The 17,719-nt window shown below is 46.5% G+C and overlaps 1 protein-coding gene across 1 annotated transcript; it reads left to right on the top strand.

The window, feature by feature from the left end:
- Window positions 1–10,147: 10,147 nt before the first annotated feature.
- LOC104374138 (fibrinogen-like protein 1) lies at window positions 10,148–17,719 on the top strand. The gene is made up of 7 exons (XM_009980182.2): window positions 10,148–10,222; window positions 11,624–11,834; window positions 12,903–13,062; window positions 14,612–14,709; window positions 14,790–14,878; window positions 16,268–16,458; window positions 17,530–17,719. The coding sequence occupies exons 1-7, from the start codon at window positions 10,148–10,150 to the stop codon at window positions 17,717–17,719; spliced, it is 1,014 nt and encodes a 337-aa protein (XP_009978484.2).

Below are 17,719 nucleotides of genomic sequence, written 5' to 3'. Positions count from 1 at the left end.
TGTTGTTGCTCAGCTGGTCTTAAGAGAAGCACATCTAGTTAAAGAGAGACCGGTACAAGAACCAGTGAATACCAGCATGCTGTAGTAGCCTCACACAGGATATCAGCAGACACAGCACAATCTTTATCTATAAGTCTAGTGAGAGTCAGTGCACTCAGAGGTGCGATGAAGGTTTTTTGACTGTACTTAATACACCACAGCAACAATAACTTTAAAACAGCATCTTTACCTCACAAGGGAAGCATTTTCTCCAGCTTCAAGCTATGAAACACACGAGAGCCCCAGCTGGCACCTCTGGGAGGGGCACAGCCCCAGGCTGCTCCAGCGACCGCGGGCTGGAAGCCGCGGGGAGCCGCTCCAAGACCCGCGCTTCGTCCGCCTGCGCCTCTGCTCCCTCAGACCTGCCTCGGGCACTGCCTCACAGCCCCAAGGAGGGAACCGGCTCCCAGAGGCGAGCGCGGCGCCGCCAGCAGCCTCCCGGCACCGCCGGCGAAGGGCCGGCACCGGCAAGCCGCCGGCATCCCTTCCCGGCGCAGGCCCCGCAGGCCGAGCCCCGGCCCGACGGCCGCCGCACGGAGCCCGGGGCTCCGCGGCCCCGGCGGGGTCAGCCCGCGGCGGCTCCAGCCCCCCGGGAGCTCTCCCTGCCCCCACCGCCCTCACCTCAGCGCAGCCGCCCACCTCCGGCCGCCGGGCTCAAAGTCGAGCCCGGACACCCGCCCCCAGCGCTCCGCGGACTCAGCGGAAAGTTGCGTTAAACTTCCTGAGGGCTGTTCTCCCGACCCTCCCGCCTCCCCTCGGCCCAGCCGGGCCGCCGAACACCCCGCTCACCCACCGAGGCAAGGCGGAGCCACGGAGCGGGAACGCGCTTCAGCCCCCGGCCGGGCCGCGGCTAAATGGTCCGGCGGCGCCGCACAGCTGCACCTGGGCCGGGGCCGGGCCTGCCCGCTGCCATGGCGACGGCCCCGCCGCCGCTCCCGCCGCCGCCGCTCACCTCGCAGCCAGCGGCAGCGGGCGGCGGGCAGCGGGTGGGAGACATCGAGCGACGACGATTTCCACATCACGTTGAGCACTGATGGGTTTTTTTTTGCAGAATCGGAGCCTGCGGGGCAGGACGCGGCGTGTGACCGACCCCCGGTGCTCTGCTGCGGCTTCGCGCCCACCTCCTCGTCACCTCACCGAGCGGGAGGTGACGAGCAGTCCCTGAGCAGGAGCAGCACCGGGCGAAACAGGGCGGCTGCTGCTGCTGCGGAGGCCGGGGCGGCGCGGGACAGGTTTTCCGCAGCACGGTCGGCAGCAGAGGGAGCTCCAAGGGAGCTTTTGGGGGCCGCTCCCAGGGCTGCTGGAGCGTGGTCGGGATAGAGGCGGTGAGCGGGTGGCAGGAGCCTGTCAGTATTGCGCCTCGCCCAAAAGAAATAAAATCTTTAAGATGAATGCCGAGAATAGGAGGCGTTTCTGGGCTGCCATATATATAAATATATGCGTAAGTAGCTGGTACAAACAGTGGTAGCAAGTAATGAGCTAAATATGTTTGGTATATTCAGATAATTATGCAATTAGGAAGCAGCTAAACATGGATGGAAACTAAGCTCTATGACGAGAAGAGACATTCGATTAATTTGCTCTTAGTTCTTAAAAAAAATGTTTACATGTGCAGGTTATTTAGTACAGGCTTGATCCCATGGACAGCGTGGGTATCCTGTGAGTTACTCTCAGCAGGAGCTTACGCCTGTGGAGCACCTTCACGGGAAGGACCGTATCGGAGAAGAGTGTAGAAACACAGGAATCCAGGCTCCCCTGTACTGGGCTCTGAAAGCACCAAGGTGTGAGGGCAGTTTGGGTATTGAAGTGGACCTTTCACAGAACGACCTGTAACAACCAAAGGAGGGAGTCTTCCAGTTTGACACTTAACGCTGGGGCCGTAAGTGAATCTGCTTGATAGAGGTTGCAGATGCGCTTAAAAATGAAAAACAGTTCTTCCCATTTTTCATCAAATAGGTAGACGCCTCATTGCCGGTGACAACACTGTAACTCTTCCTTTCAATGTTGCTACCCCTAGAGCATTGGTGATTAGATTATTTGCCAGCTCTCATGCGGTCATCCTGAGTTTCCTAGTGGTTGATCTATTTTCTTAAAACTGTAACTTCTGAAGTCAGATGACTAAAATACAAATACTTTTTGTATTTTCAAATTTTTCAATCAAATTTCTAGCTCTCAGCTGGTGGAGAAAAGTGTAGGAACAAGAGCCAAGGCTTGTAAAGCTAAAAATAAAAAGGAAGCATTGAAAATATTCTGGTTTTTAAATTCAATGCTTGTAAATAATTTTCATTATATTTTGCTGGTTAACTCATGATACTGACATTTAAAAACCCCTCAGAATGCAGTTCTGGTCCCTTGACAATTATTCATCAGTGTAAAATGGCAGAATTGTCAATAAAATGCAGAAAAGATTGAAATGCTCAGTAAATAATCCAGTTACATAGTGGGTAGAGAGCAGGATGAAGTATGCATATCTCAGAGGGGCGATGACATACTTTACATTCCAAAAATAACAGAAGGTGGTAAACAGAATCTCTTGATGGATTTTAAAATCAGTAGGTATGGCTCATTTATGTGTGATACTCTTAAGAGAGACTGCCAAGAAAAATAATTTTGTTTTTATTAAGTCTTGGGATAGCAGAAATATGGAGATAAGTGGGGAAAAAAATCAATTCTCTGCCAATATTAAAAGCAGGTAGATCAGATGACCTGATGATGATAGATCTGTCAGCTTGGCTTTGCTCCCAGATGAAATGAGAGCAGAATAGATAGAGGCTTCAACTAATAAAATATTAAAGAAGTTTATTATTATTAATAATAATAATAATAATAATAATAATAATAATGCAAATCAACATGGGATCAGGGAAAATAATTCCTGTCTAATTTATATTTCTAAAACAGGATTACAAGTTTTACTGATAAAAGTATTTTGTTGCTTCTGTAATCAACTGTCTTGCTGGAAAAACACATTTGATTAGAAAGGTAGAAGAATATAAACTCAATCTGGTTCACATTGTTGAAAACTCAGCACACAAATCTTAAAATAACTAAAAGGAGAACCATCCTTAAGCAATTCCTTTCCAGAGAGCTTCTGCAGGGATTGGGTGTTGCCTTACACTGTTTAGTGTTGTGTTGTATTGTTTTGTTTTGTTTTAAACCCTGCCCTGGATAAAATCCCAAGTGATGAACTTTGCAGCTGACATAGAGGTTGGAAAAGTGGTCGAATAGAAGAACGGCTGCCTAGTGCTGAGTAAATTGTAACATCTGGTAAGTGCAGATGAGCGAGCAATACACATTTCCATACATCCACTGTCAATCTCAGAACAAAGGACCTCAGGATGGTACTTCTCAGACCTGAAGGACCATGCAACATCTTTACAAAAAATCCTTGGTCTACTTGCAGTCCCACTGACTGTCACTGTGAGGCACCTGCCACCTGCGTGGGGTGTGTGTGTACACGTCGAAAAGCTTGCAAGCATTTCTGGACTAACTTCTCATGTCTTGCAAGTCACAATCATCCTGACTGCAGGGAATAACACCATGGTGTTAGACTTCGGGCATTAATGACTGTATTATGAAAACAGGTAACTCTGAAAAATCCTGGGGTAGCAGTGGGGAGTAGTCAGCCATAGGTGATTGTGGCATGTGGCTCTGTGGCAAAAGGAATAAGAAGATCCTTGGATCCACAAACAAGAAAGAAGTTGGGTTGGAAATATTGCTTCAACTCTTTACTTGTCTCCTTTGTGCTCTCAGCTCTCCAGTCCCTTTAACCGCAACTCCAGAAGGAAGAGGGAAGAGCCATGATGTGAGTAAAAGTCTGTGAAGTGCACCTCATCACACCTGCGTGGAGGAGCTCAAAGGTTCTGAAAGAAAAGGAGTGATTTAATCACAGTCAGTCAGGGATGGATCTGGAAAAATGTCTAGGTGCCCCGAAAGGGCTGTAAGCAAACCTAAAGCTTCAAAATTTAGATCTAGAATCATAGAATAATTTAGCTTGGAAAAGACCTTAAGATCATTGAATCTAACTGTAAACCTGGCACTGCCAAGCCCATCACTAAACCATGTCCCTAAGCGCCACATCAACACGTCTTTTAAATACCTCCAGTGATAGTGACTCCACCACTTCCATGGGCAGCCTGTTCCAATACTTGACAACTCTTTTGGTGAAGAAATTTTTTCTAATATCCAACCTAAACCTAAATGCTTCCTTGCCTATCCCTTCTGAAGAGTTCATAGCCATCCATTGCAGCACTCCAGTTGTCCGAATCATCCCACTGTGTTTCTGTGATGGCAACTATATCATAGTTCTTCAGCTGCATAATGGCTTCCAGCTCCTCCTGTTTCTTGCCCATGCTGTGTACATTGGTGTAGATGCACTTCAGTTGAGCTGTTGATCCTGCCACCTTTTTTGGGGGGAAGAAGCCCTAATTCCTACGTGACCGTTCTCAGGCACTTCTGTGGTTTCTAACACATCAATAACCCTTGTGTCTTTGCTGCCACATGGATCTCCATCCCCTGCCTCCACTGATACGGCAGACCAAAGGACTTCGCTAGCACACCAGTCCCTCAAACATTCACGTCTCCCCCAGGCTTATCTCCAGCAAGCCTGGTTTTATCCCTTTCCCTCTTCAAATCTAGTTTAAAGCTCGTAAAGAAAAGTACTCGTTCAGCAGCTGCCTAACCCTAGAGGCAATTTAATTGATTTGGTACCTCTCTGTTGGGCTGCAGAGGTCCCCCCAGAACCTGCAGTTCTGCTCCTGTCTGTGCCCTGGACTTCCTGGCCATGCATCTCTGCTGCTTGCCCCTGCCTAGGGTGGATCAGGATCCCAAAACTAGGCAGAGGGGTATTGCAGTCCCTGGAGCCCCCTCAACAAGCCCAGAGAGACCACCTCCATCATATACTGCCGTACACCAACCACAGCTCTTCTCACCTCTATGTACATGTTCTGCATTAAAGAACCCTGAATAAAATCACCCCAGGAGTAGAACTTGCTCTTGCCCTTCCTCCTACCCCATGCCAGCTGACTACCCTACCTACTAGTGCTCTTCCCTCCGGATGTGCTTGTGCCATGGTGCCCAGCCTTGTCCAGGACAAGCTCTGTGCAACTCCTCGCTCCATGACCCTGGTGGCTTTCCCCCAGGACATACGCCCGCAGCTGAAGCAGCTACTGGGGTTTGGATTCCCAGGCAGAGGCAGGCACACAGGTTGTATGTACTTGGACCTAGCCTTAAGCAGGGAAAAAGGCATTTGGCAGCAGAGGGATCTTCCCCTTGGTGGAGTAAGGCATCGTGAGATTACAAAACTGCAGAATGAGACTTGGCAGATTCAGATTCAGGACAAAAAACAATAATAATTAACAATGTGGGTAATTAAGCAGTGCAAGAGCATGCTGAAGTCTGTGACTGGTTCTTCAACACTGAATTTTTACACCAAAATGTCTTTTTCTCAAAGAGATACTCTAGTTCCAATGGGAGTGAATTAAGTCAGGGGAGTTTTCTGACCTGAGGTAGGTAGAAGATCACACAGATAATCCACATACTCCCTCTGGCCTTGTGACTAATTCCCTTTGGTACAGCTACTCCTGATGTAAGTGAGATCCGCTTGGACCTGTGCTTGCCCTCAGGAACTTATAAACGAATTACGTTTGTTGTGTCAACCCATTAGATACTCATAGGCTTCATGCAAACTCATTAGTTAGACTGAATTATGTCTTTGCTCTTTGAACATTATCAAAATATTCATATCTAGCATGTTTCATGGTCTTCTACCATTACTCCTTCTTTGTACACAGATTTCTGTGGTTACTCCTCGCTAACAAACCAGACTCTTAATACGCATATGCCAGTTTCGGTTATTTCGTAGATTGAAACTATAGTGGCTGATGTCATCCTGATCTTTTAAATCTATCTTACTTTTGATGAAACCTTTTATTTTTAGATTTTTTTTAAAATATTTGTTTCAGATCTCATACATTAACTTTTTTTTAAAATACCTAGCAGCCCAGATTGCTGCAGAGGATGTATAGAAGCTCACACATACAGAGCCTGCAGGCCCCTGGTACCTCCACATCTGCAGTGTTTGCAAAGGAGCCTGGTCCATGGTCTCTCCCAGTGAGCAGGATGTTCATGGAAGGTGGGATGTGATAGAGATATATAAATACAATGGCAAATGCATAAAGCACCTGGAGTCAGTGCAAATGAGCTGTTTTGCTTGGAGCTGACTCTAGACTACTCCAAATTTTCCTAAGACACATCTAGGCAGTCAGGCTCTTACTGTGAAAAACTCAAGTCCCTGTACTTCCTTTGGAGTCTGAAGCACTCTGCCTCATCTTTTTCCTTCCTTCTTTAAGAACAAGCAATGAGGAAGTGGTTCTGGGAAAGTTACGAGAAGCCAGCACTGTCTTCCATCTGCAGTGACGTTCCATTAGGCTCTGGAGGAGGGAAGGTCCATTGGGTGTCATCTTCATGTCTTCATCCCGAGCCAGGATTTCTAGGGGAGCCCAGTGCCCCATGACTGCAGGAATATCAAGAGCTGCCCCAGAGCCACTCTCTTCATTCACGTTTATCTACCAGTTTCCATTCTTGCTGTGCTGGTTGTGCATTTAACATGTGAATAGTAGGTTTTTATCACTGTTATTCAGCACCTACATACTTTTGCTGGAAGGAGGAGAGTAGGGTGGGGAGGTTTTCGGTTAATGAAACTATTATTTGCTGACAAGATCACCAAGTATCTTAAGAAGAGAAAATTTGATCTCCTTCCAAGTAACTAAACAGGAATTTGCACTGCAGAATATGTTTGAAGCATGCGTATTCCAGGCAAAAAAAAAAAAAAGAAGAGTGTTTAGAGTCCCATCACCTAGAGACTTCAACATCTCTGAGGAAACAGCATCAGTGATCACACAATGTCCATGTTCTTTATGATGACTTGATTATTTTAGCTCCAGGCCAGTGGAGCAGTACGTGAATACACCCTCCTGCTAGACCCATCTGACATGAACTTAACCTCATGGAAATTCCTCTCTTGTGCCTCAGCTATTCCTAAAGCTTCATCTGGCCTGGGAAAATAAGTTCATCTTGAAGCAAGTACGCAAGAAACCCGTTCCAGCTGACTGGGTTTTTCACATGCAGACATTAAGTGTGGCTGACACTGGTGGAGTCCTCGAAAGAGCATGAGAGTGCTTCAGGTGTCTTGGCTCTAAGAGGTGTTTGGGAGTGTCCCTAAAGGAGAGTTGGATTTCGAGTCCTGCTCCTGCAAAGTTGCAGTCACAAAACATACAAGCACGAGCCTCACCAGGACTGCAGCTCCACTGCCCCCTCCTACCCCGAGACCAGCAGGGGTTAAGGACATGTAGCCTGATGCTTCCTGGCCCTATGACCGTGCAAACAGCTGCAGGGGCTGGCCATGCTGCCCACACCATGGCTCCAATGCTGCCGCTGCCGACCCAGGCCCATCATCGATCCTACCCAGGATCAGCGGGTGCTTGTGGGTCAAGGAGGTTGTTGGCCGTTAAGGCAAAAGCATGAATTGGTGCACAGTGTCTGACGTGCATCCAGTCAAGCAAGAGGCTGCTGTGGATGAAAGCCCCAGGGATGGTGTGCAGTCCCACCATGCTTGGGAGTGCGATACCCGAGCACCCTGCTGTCAGCTGCAGCCACTGGCTGAAGGGGCAGAAAAAAAGGCTGAGTACCCACTAAGGAGGAGAGGAGACATTTCACTCATGTGATTTCACAAGTGACAAAACCAGCCTAAAATTGAGAGTAGAGAACAAGTGAGAAGAAAAACACTGTTTACATAATTCTTTGGTAGTGAAAAGGGTCAGCGGTTCTTGCGGGAGAAGAGGAATGCAGTTTTTAAGAAATAAACAGCATCGCTGTACTTGGTAATAGCTGGATAGTCCTGCTTTCCTGGAGAGTAACACAGAAGTTTATGATGGGCTTATATGCCTTGTCTTTTTGCCCCACAATCTCTCCTCTGAACACAGCTTTGTAAAATGGAACATTCCTGCTGTTTTCTTTAAACTAATCTGTAATTCCTTGGCCGTAATGCAAAGGGAGGCACCATCTGTTTGTTTGTTGTGTATTTTTTTTCTCTCTTCCACGAATGTCCTTGTTTGTGTTAACTAGCATATCTAATCATCCAGCTCAGAGGAGAGTTACACAACTGCAAACCTCCTGAGATTTCAGTCGAATAGCAAATCTTGCTTAATACCCCCGTGTTCGTCTCTTGTTTCAGATTTGCAGCTCCTTTGGTGTTACAGCTGTGCTGTGCTTTTACATATAAACCAGATTAAACAGCAAAAGGAACGCTGAACGGAAAAGCTGTGTTATTTTCACCTTGCAGGACTTACTGAAATGAGCCTGGCTGTATTAAACCTGAGACAAACCTCCTGCAGGGAGCATTAGTTTCACTGATTCATATAAACAATTGAAGAAGTCCGTCTTTTTTGAGATTCCTAGTTAAATAAGGTGGGTAATGGTGTGCAATCCGCAGAGTCCCTCTCCTTGGGAGAGCACTGCTGATGGAAACCTAACTGTCATCTATCCTTACTGGGAAGCAGCGGGACGAGTATTGGGTAACAACAGATAACCCAGGGTTTGGGTAACTCTTTCAGGCGAGGAATTGCGAGTGTCTTTTCTGTGGAACTGCCTAGTGCTGTGAAATGTTCTTCGCCTGCGCCCTTGATGTGGGCCATCTGGAGAGGAAAAGCTCATCAACCTCTAGAAACGCAGCCAGATTTATGATCACTTTCTTTTGCAGTTGACTTTTAAAGGGAAATAATCTTATCAGGAGGAAGTCTGAAGGAAAGGCGAGTTACAGGTAGGTGCGTTTAATACGCGTGGATAAAAGCGTAGATAAAGTTGCTTTCTTTCCCTCTGGTCTGTGCTGTCTGGTTTTCAGGAGCCATCCCTCAAACCATCTTTCCTGTTAGCTTTTTGCCTCCACCCACATGCTATGGGGCCTGATTCTGAGCTCAGCGCCAGCGCCACAGTGTGTGAACAAACAGCACCGGCAGTCGCGGGTTGGGGGGGTCCCTTTGCTGTAATACGGAACTCTTCTCTCTAAGATCTGAAAAAATGCTGTGTGCCAGGGTACCCCGCGGTGCAACACTTTTCTTGGGTGACTTCCACACAGGGCACTGCTTTTTTCGGCTTGCTTTGGGCCTTGCCTGCCTGGCTTTGGCAGACGGACTGCCCTGTCGCCGCGGCTTTGCCGGCTCTGGAAGCAGCCGCTGCGGGGGTGCCCATAGAGCCGTAGCTGAAACAAAGCGCGCTGCTGAGAGCACAGAGCTGGGTAGCCAAGTTTCTGCAGCACTTCCAGATGTGAAGCGGGGGAGTTAGTTTTAGCCTATTTTTCAGATTTTTTAAATTGTTTCTGATTTTTGTTTTTTAAAAGCATTGTGCGAGCACACTGTGAACATTTTGTACTGTGCGCTCGCGTTCAGCTGCATGTTCCCAGTGGCAGTCACTTAGTGGTTTTTCTGGCTGGGACTCTCTGACTGAAGCCCCGTCTCTGTGCTGGGGCAGGTCGGCAGCAGAGATTTCCACTGAAATACGAGCAAAAACTATCCCATGCCACTCCATCCCACGTTGACTTCTGCCCTCAGCCTCCAAGGTAATGCCATCCTGACAGACCACTTCATGGATCGAGGAGGGGCAATGACTACACTCACTCAAGCAGGAGGCAAAATTCCTCTTAACTTTGAGGAGTTTGGGATGAATGAGGACTGTGTGATTTTGGCCGACCAGTCTGGCAAGGAGTGTTCCAAGAAGGAGTTATCGCTGAGTAACTTTCCGTCTGTGTGGGCACTTAGGAGAAGGGGCAGAAGCTGCTGGAGAGTCATGCTGGGCATTTATTTCTCCAGGGAAGCAGGAGCTTGGACCCAAACCTCGGTCACCTTGTCAGCATGCTGCACTGATGCTTCAGCTTCTTCCTAACATGCATTTTTTCCCATATTTTGTCCTGCCTGTAGTTTCAAGCAACGTCCTTAACAAATTCTGCAGCATTTTCTGGGAAATTAAATACGACTGTGAGGGAAAATTAAGTTGTGAGAGGAACTAAAGAAACCTCCAGTGCAGCCTGTCAATGCTTCTTTTCAGGTGATAAGAAATGAGCGTGTTCATGGCCTGGCTGCTGCTGCTGCTTCTCCTGGTCACCTTCGGCTCACCTGCACCCAGGTTTTCGGTGTGTATCTTTTAGAAAGCGTCTGTGCAACCTCTCTGCAGCATGCCAATGGTTTATCATTCCCAGTGATGTAGGGATACGTGTTTCCCCACAAAAGGGATGTGGGCCTGCAAGAGCAGAACAAAAAACTGTCTGTCTGGAGCTAAAGGAAGGTCACTCTTGCTGTCCTGATAATACAGGGGTTTCACAGCATTAGGGGCTGCACAGCTCTCTGGGTGGCTGGATGACATTGCCAAGAATTAAAAACAAACAAACAAACAAACAAACAAACAAAACCAAAAGAAGCTGTTTAAAGAAAAAAAAAAGGTGATTTTATGGCCAGTGAAGAAATACTCTGCTCCATTCCCTAAGAGAAAACTGCCTTCTTTTTATTCATTATGATTTAAAGAGCGGGAAGAGGAGAAGAGGAGAAAAGGAGAAGAGGAGGGAGGCATAGTCTGAAGCAACTTGTACTCCTCTGATGAGAAAATTACTCTTGGGCTATACCAAGGAGGGAGCTTGGTAAGGAGAGTTTGGCACGCCTGGGGCTGTCTGCAGCAGGTCCCTGTGTGTGTCTCCAGCCTGGAAATCCTTTGTGGAGAAGAACCAACAGGCTTAGGAGAAGGTAGAGGCAGCAGGGAGGTCACACTGGAGCAGTTGTCAGTCTGCTGTCCTGGGCAACTGCTTGTTTTCCTTATGCCTGGAACTGGTCCTGACCTTGTATCACTCAAGCCAGCTTGCTCAGAGCGAAAATAGCAACTGGTTCTTATTGCATGGTTTTGCTTGGTTGTCTTGGAAGACATTTTGCTCTGTTTTGTAATGTTTTTAAGAGAGTAACACCAGTCACAGGCTAGATTGCTGCTGAAAATGTTTATCCAATTAGTGGGCCAGATTCTGGTCTTGGTCATGGTAATGCAGCTCTGAAGTTACTACACTGATCCTGGTAGGCTCACTGCTTTCTGTTCATTTGCACCAAATATTAGCTCTTTTATCCCGGTTTTACAGGAATAAGTTTCTGAAACCTCGCTGGTTTGACTGGCTGCAGTGCAAGAGCCAATTTTTTCCCCCTCTTACTACCCTGGGCAGTTTCCTAGTTTGCAAACACTCCCTATGAGTTCATTAAATGGGAGTCAAGACAAATTATTTTTGTCCAAAGTAATTTTCTGCCTATTTGATCATATTCTGGGATGCTCTGAGCAGTGGCAAGATCATTGTAGAAAACACTTTTCCACTGAGTTCAACTCAACCACCCATGCTGTGCACAATTCGTGTCTTAGAGAGTGACCACCATCGAATCGTCTTAATCCACACAGGCAGCATGACATATTAGGATCAAGATGTGACAGATACTCCTCCTTTCTCTGCCTCTCTGTTCTTACCACTGACTGAAGCATGGGGGATTTTGTTTTATTTTCCCCATAGGAAAAAGACATCTGCCTCCTAGACAACAATAAATTAAGACAAAAGTTAAAACAGCTTCAAGACTTGCTTTACTTGTATGAACTGCAACTGAAGGACATCCTGGAGAACACTTACCATAGAACAAGAAGTGGGCTGTTCTTAGGCAACAGGAGCATGCAGCATGAGATGCTTTTACCCACAACCAGTGGAAATTTGATAGTCTATGACCAAGGTACGGTTTGCAGTAGCATATGTGGAAGTTTCAGCTTGCCACAATGTTTATTTCTCCCTGCAGTGTCCCGTGTGTCATATCTTCTTTCTGCTGAAAGTTTTAGAATTTCTGAAGTGGATTGTGTTCTAAAATGCAGTCAGATACATGGAAGAAGAAGGGCAGACTGGTGACCCTGGTACCAGCAGACATCCCCCAGGGCTGGAGTCAGCTGGCCCAGCTTTAGGCAGCTACCACCCAGGTACAGCGCTGACACCTGCAGCTGGGCTGCTCACCTGCGACTCTGATGCAGAGAGGAACAGGCACCTCTCAGATGTTTTCCATCAGACCTACTTTAGACATCTGCTTTAGGAAGAGATGGGTCTTGCTCTTGAAGATCCCATTTCTCCTGAGTGACTTATGGGAACCCAGGGCGCCTGGCTTAGTTGTGGGCACTGAACCTGTTTAGAGGAGCCCAGCCTCCCTGTTCCTTGGCTCCTCTATCACTTCTGCACCACGGTAGCAGGCATGCATGCTCTGCTCCTTGGTGTCACTTTGAGAACATGGTCATAACTGGAATTGTGGCCTGTGGCCAAGATTTTCTCCTTCATGGGCATTACATTGAAAGTGTGAAGCACTGAGGTCCTGAAAGGCACTCTTCTGATACAGCCCTGGTAGAGCTGGTCACAGGAGCTTAACCTCTTATTTTAGAAATTTCGGGCCCTGATCCAATCTGAAGTACAGCTGAAGTTGCCTTCCACATGGAAATCAGCTTCCCGGCAGATGATCTTGCTGACAGAGACATTCCTAGCCTGAGCTGCAGCCGTCCCATATCTCACCAAAGATTTGGGAATGACTCCCTCGTGGCTGTAAAGGCTCTCAAGCCTTGCTGTTCTTTGTCAGGCCCATCAGTTTGCAAACCAGCATTGCTACTGAACCGTTTGCTTTGGCTTTGCAGGGTTTGCAGAGCTATACACAGGCTGGCCAAGTGTCCTTGTCGCATACAGCGTCCCAGCAATGTCTCCTCTCAGCTGCACATACCCGTTTGCTTTCCCCCTGCTCCATTTAGCAAACTGATTCCATCCTGCCCAGATTGCTCTGCAGTGTATAATCGGAAGAAGACCAAAAGCGGCTACTACCAGATCAGACCCAGAGCAGACCGAGAGCCTTTCCTGGCATACTGTGACATGTCTGATGGCGGGGGGTGGACCGTCATTCAGCGGCGGAGTAACGGCAAGGAGAATTTCAACAGGTGGGTGCATCGTGATTGCATCAGCAGGGTTTGGAGTCCGGCCTCAGCTCCCACCCCCGTCCTGCTGCCTGGCAAAACCCAACATTTCAGAAGCAGGGTATTATACTTCAGTGATGATAACTGTGCATTAGGACAGTGCGGAGGTATTTATGGGTAGCAGGAGACCATTTTCAAAATGGACCTATAACACCTTTTCTATGGTTTCTCTACAGTTGAGTGTGTACATATGTGCATATTTGGTTTATCATTATTGGAGGCTGCCGAACTTGGAGGCTCCAAATTAGCAGGTATCTGCTGCCAGCACATAGACTGAGTCCTGTTGAACATATTATCTGTTCTCATATCAAGAATTATGTTCAGGATGGTGTAACATTTATTTCCTTATTCAGATCATTCAAAAAGATGCCAAACCACTGGTCCAGATTGTCCTTTCTCTATGCAAAATTGCAGAGAGGTGACTTTCACCTGGAAATCTCCAGGAGGAGAGATGCTCTGGTGGCACAGTAAAGAAACCTCACCATGCAGATGAATTCACTATCATAGCACACACAATTTCAGGGCATATCTAGTATACCTTACGGTGAGTGCAGTCCATTTCAAAGCTACCTCAACTGGCTCTAAGATGGCTTGCCCAGAGGGTGGTAGCTATCTAGCCATGGTAGTTCAGCGCTCAGCATAGGTGAATCCTGAAGAGGAGCGCTGACTAGTAGGTAGGTCAGGCAGAATTAATATCCCTAATAACAACATGAAAGAGGGAATAAACACGGGGTTAGTAAAACTGGAAATGACGATACACAGGAAATATATGTGAATATCAAAGATAATATGTAAATAGCAGAGGAGATTTTAGGAGAGTGAAATGATGAGAAGAAAGTACCAGCAGGAGATTTCACTTAGAAAGATGAAACCACAGAATGCTGATGAAAAATAAGTAATATGTCTTTGAAGGACAAGTTGCCACATCCAAACAGTAATCCTGCGAAAAAGCAGAGGTGAGAATGGTCAATGAATCAAAAATAGATTTGAATGAAACAGGAGCACAAAGCAGAACCAGATTATTTTCCTTTTAACTTCATCTGAAACCTTTTGTCTGAAGCTTCTATTCAGTTTCTGATTCTTCACCATATCACATCATACATCCAAGATTGTAGCACGTTTTAGACTGCAACATTAATTTCCAGCCAGGAGTGCCTTTGAATTATAACCCTAAAGAACAGTATCAGATGCGTTGCTGAAGACCAATATGACAGCTGCTGCTTTCCCCTCCCATCTAACCGACTACCTCGTTCTGTGAGCGCTGCACCTGGCAGTTTGAAGGTTTGATTCCAATATATGGGTGAGCACGGGTTTAGCAGATGAAGAAGTAAGCTGTGAGTTGTATTTACTTCTCAGGCAGAGTGACAAATCTCAGCTCAGCTTGTGGTGAATCACATCCTTTTAGAAAACAATGTCTAGAGATACAGCTGAAGTTCTACTTGTTACCGTAGCTAAGTCTCACAAACCGTCTAATTCCCTCACGTGCTGAAATTGTATTTGTATCTCACTGCAGGAAATGGGATGATTACAAACTGGGATTTGGGAAATTCCAGGGCAGGAATGATGAATACTGGCTGGGCAACGACCACATCTATGACCTGCTTGCTAGAGGTGCAAGAATTTTCCCTCCACAGATTTCTTTCCAATTCACATGAGATAGTTCATTTAACAGGACACCACTTTGTATTTAGGAGAGAGCTCACTAAAGATTGACCTGATGGACTGGCATGGGGAAAAACGTTACGCAGTCTATGAAAATTTCCAGCTTGCAAACGAGCAGGTAAGAAATGGAGAGAGTGGCGGTTTGCTTGTTTTATCTGAGACGGTGGGGCATCTTTGTGTACAGCATCAGACTTCAGTGTCGGGGTTATAATTGCAGCTCTGCAAAACTTACCTGCTTTGGTTCCCTGGGATTCCTGGTTTGGTTGACTGACAAACAGCCCTGGGAGCAGGGACATAAGCCTGTGACTTCTTCCTCATGACTGCTGAATGCCCAAGCCACTGGGTGACGGCATCACGCGTGCTCTCTTGCTGACTCTGCTGCTGCATGGATGGCAGCTCTCTGCCACAGGGCACAGGGCTTCCCATGTGCATTTGACTCCGGCCTCATGGTTAAAAGAGTCTTCCATGAGGGAGCAGATAAGGGTTTGAACCTCTGCAAGGAAATTGAACCCTGTTCTGCTTCCTAGGAGAGTGTTCCAGGCTGTCACATAAAAGACAATCACTAGAAAAAAACCCCACAACTCTACTGTTTTAAGCACTGAACTCTCATCAAAGCTTTGAAAGAGCAGTTGAAAGTTCCTATCTTGAAGGGAGTTACCTGCAGTGCTACACTTAGTAGTGAAAGCACAAGGAAAGAAAATCCCTGTATTTTCATGTTTGCATTCTAGCTTTGGACAGTGTCCTGCTCAACGCACACACTGTTCTTTGGAGGCTTGCCTTTCTGAACACCACAAGCAAGCAGCCTGAATACCCAAGGACATGAGTTTCATTGCATGGACCAGTCCTAGTTCCAACTCCATCACTGCTCCAGACATGTACACATTATGCTCAGTTTGCAATTAGTTTTCTGATGAAAAGTTTGAACAGCTTCATTTTAATATCTTGCTGATATTTTTCATAAACAAATGTGGGATATGATGACAGGAAAAAGCCCATACCACAAAAGTAATCATCCATCTCATATCAAATGTCTCTTAGATCTGTTAGCTGTGCACAATAGAACTATTCTTCTAAGTATTCCTACCAGGACACGACCAGTTAGCTAGATGGCTTCTAGTTCTTGGAGGAGCAAAATTCCTAGGAAGTTATTTTAGCTGAACAATGGATGTTTATGAAGGCAACTATTGGCACAGTTTCCTGCCAATTTGTTCTTGATGAGCTAGGAAGACCCTTCCAGCTGGTTGTATAGTGTATCAAATGGTTATTGAAAGACAATAAAACCTGAATCCCTTTGTAGCAGCAGCAGTAATTAGCAATCCCTTCTGGAAGTTTAAATCCTGTATTGATCTACCTTAGGATCGTTAAAACATGAGGCCAAAAGTCACCCTTGTCTTCAACAGTCACGCCTGTGACAGTGGATACAATGGCCAGAGCAAATTTGATCTCAAATATGGGAGAAAGGGCAGAAAGAGCTGATATCAAAGACATATTTCACATATTCTTGCAGGACAATTACAGGTTATGGTTTGGCACCTATTCTGGTAACGCTGGAGACGCTCTGTCTGGTGGGAGCAATTTCGAAGATCAGTGGTCAGCCTCTCACAGAGGAATGCAGTTCACCACATCTGACAAGGATCACGATCGTTTCCTGGCAGGCAATTGTGCAGTAGAGAACACGGGCGGTTGGTGGTTTAACAGGTATGGAAAAGAGTAAATTTCTCTCAGCCTTCAGAAGGATGGATGGGGTGTGGGTGGCTGTACAGCCGAGAGGACTTGCCTGCCTTACAGCAGCTGGAGGTTTCTCTGTGCGCACGTCACCTCGCACAGCCAAATCTAAGATGTTCACATCTACAGATCCTCAAAGGAAAGCAATCAGCTTCTTTCATTATGAGGCAAAGCAGGTAAGTTGCATTTGTTTTAAGAAACTGGGCCACAGGTAAGTTGCATTCAGTTTAAGAAAATGGATCAGAACAAATATGTAAGGGGAAATTAACTGTAAGGAAAAGAGTCCAATTAAAATTCCTTAAAGTGCTTTGGGTTATATCCCAGGTAGGAAAACAATTGTAGCCACTGCGAGACGAAGTGTGTACAAAGGACATTTCTGTATTGTGGGGCATGTCCAGTGGGTGATCTACCCCTTAACACTCCTGATTGTAAGTTTGCTAGTTGGGCATACCCCACACATCTACAGATAAGGACTCGGGTTCACCAGCCCTGGGAGCATGGACACACTGCGCTCAGTTTTTCTCTGCTTTAGTGCAGGATGAGCCTCTTCTTTGACGAGGCCCCCATCACATACAAATTGAAACCAGTGAAACTACAAAAATGTATATCAACAGTAGGATTCAACTTGATTAAAAGACACCTGCATTTTTAGGTGTCAATACGCAGCTGCCTACGCTTGAGCTAGAGCCTACCAAATGGCACTACGCCCCTTTGTTTAGGCAACTGGATCATGTCTCTAGCTAATACACTTGAAGGAGTCAACAGGTTGAATTATCTGATCGGTGTAGTTGTCTACTTTAGGTTGACCCACATACTTCTCTGGGTTCCACTAAATGCACTAACCAGACCTCCATAGGCTATTGGAGGACTTCAGATAACCAGTTCAGTACAGACAGATATATCTTGGTATCTGAACCTGCCAATAAATCCCACCCTGGTTATTTCTAAATGTACGTTGTGTGAAAACTGTACTTCGCTCTAATGAAGCAATGTCTTCCCATGGTAAACCTAATCTCCTTTTTCTGTCTCCTCCCTCGTTACAAGGTGCCATGCCGTAAATCTCAATGGACGATACTACAGAACAGGAAGGTACAATGGATCCCATGACAATGGCATTGTTTGGTCTACGTGGCATGGGATGTGGTACTCGCTAAAATACTCAGCAATGAAAATCAGGGCTCCTTTCTTTGTTGACAGCGAGAGTGGAGATGGTGAGAACAGTCAGGGCAGCTGA

Source organism: Tauraco erythrolophus, chromosome 1, assembly GCF_009769465.1.
Source record: "Tauraco erythrolophus isolate bTauEry1 chromosome 1, bTauEry1.pri, whole genome shotgun sequence".
NCBI classification, from domain to species: domain Eukaryota; kingdom Metazoa; phylum Chordata; class Aves; order Musophagiformes; family Musophagidae; genus Tauraco; species Tauraco erythrolophus.
Note: the sequence above shows the minus strand (reverse complement) of the source record. Positions and strands in the feature narration are given on the sequence as shown.

Excerpts from the sequence above, each read along its gene's own strand:
- LOC104374138 (XM_009980182.2), top strand. The coding sequence starts at position 10,148 with ATGAGCGTGTTCATGGCCTGGCTGCTGCTGCTGCTTCTCCTGGTCACC. Across the intron at positions 13,063-14,611 it reads GGCAAGGAGAATTTCAACAG|GAAATGGGATGATTACAAAC; the intron begins GTGGGTGCATCG and ends ATCTCACTGCAG. Across the intron at positions 14,879-16,267 it reads TCCAGCTTGCAAACGAGCAG|GACAATTACAGGTTATGGTT; the intron begins GTAAGAAATGGA and ends ATATTCTTGCAG.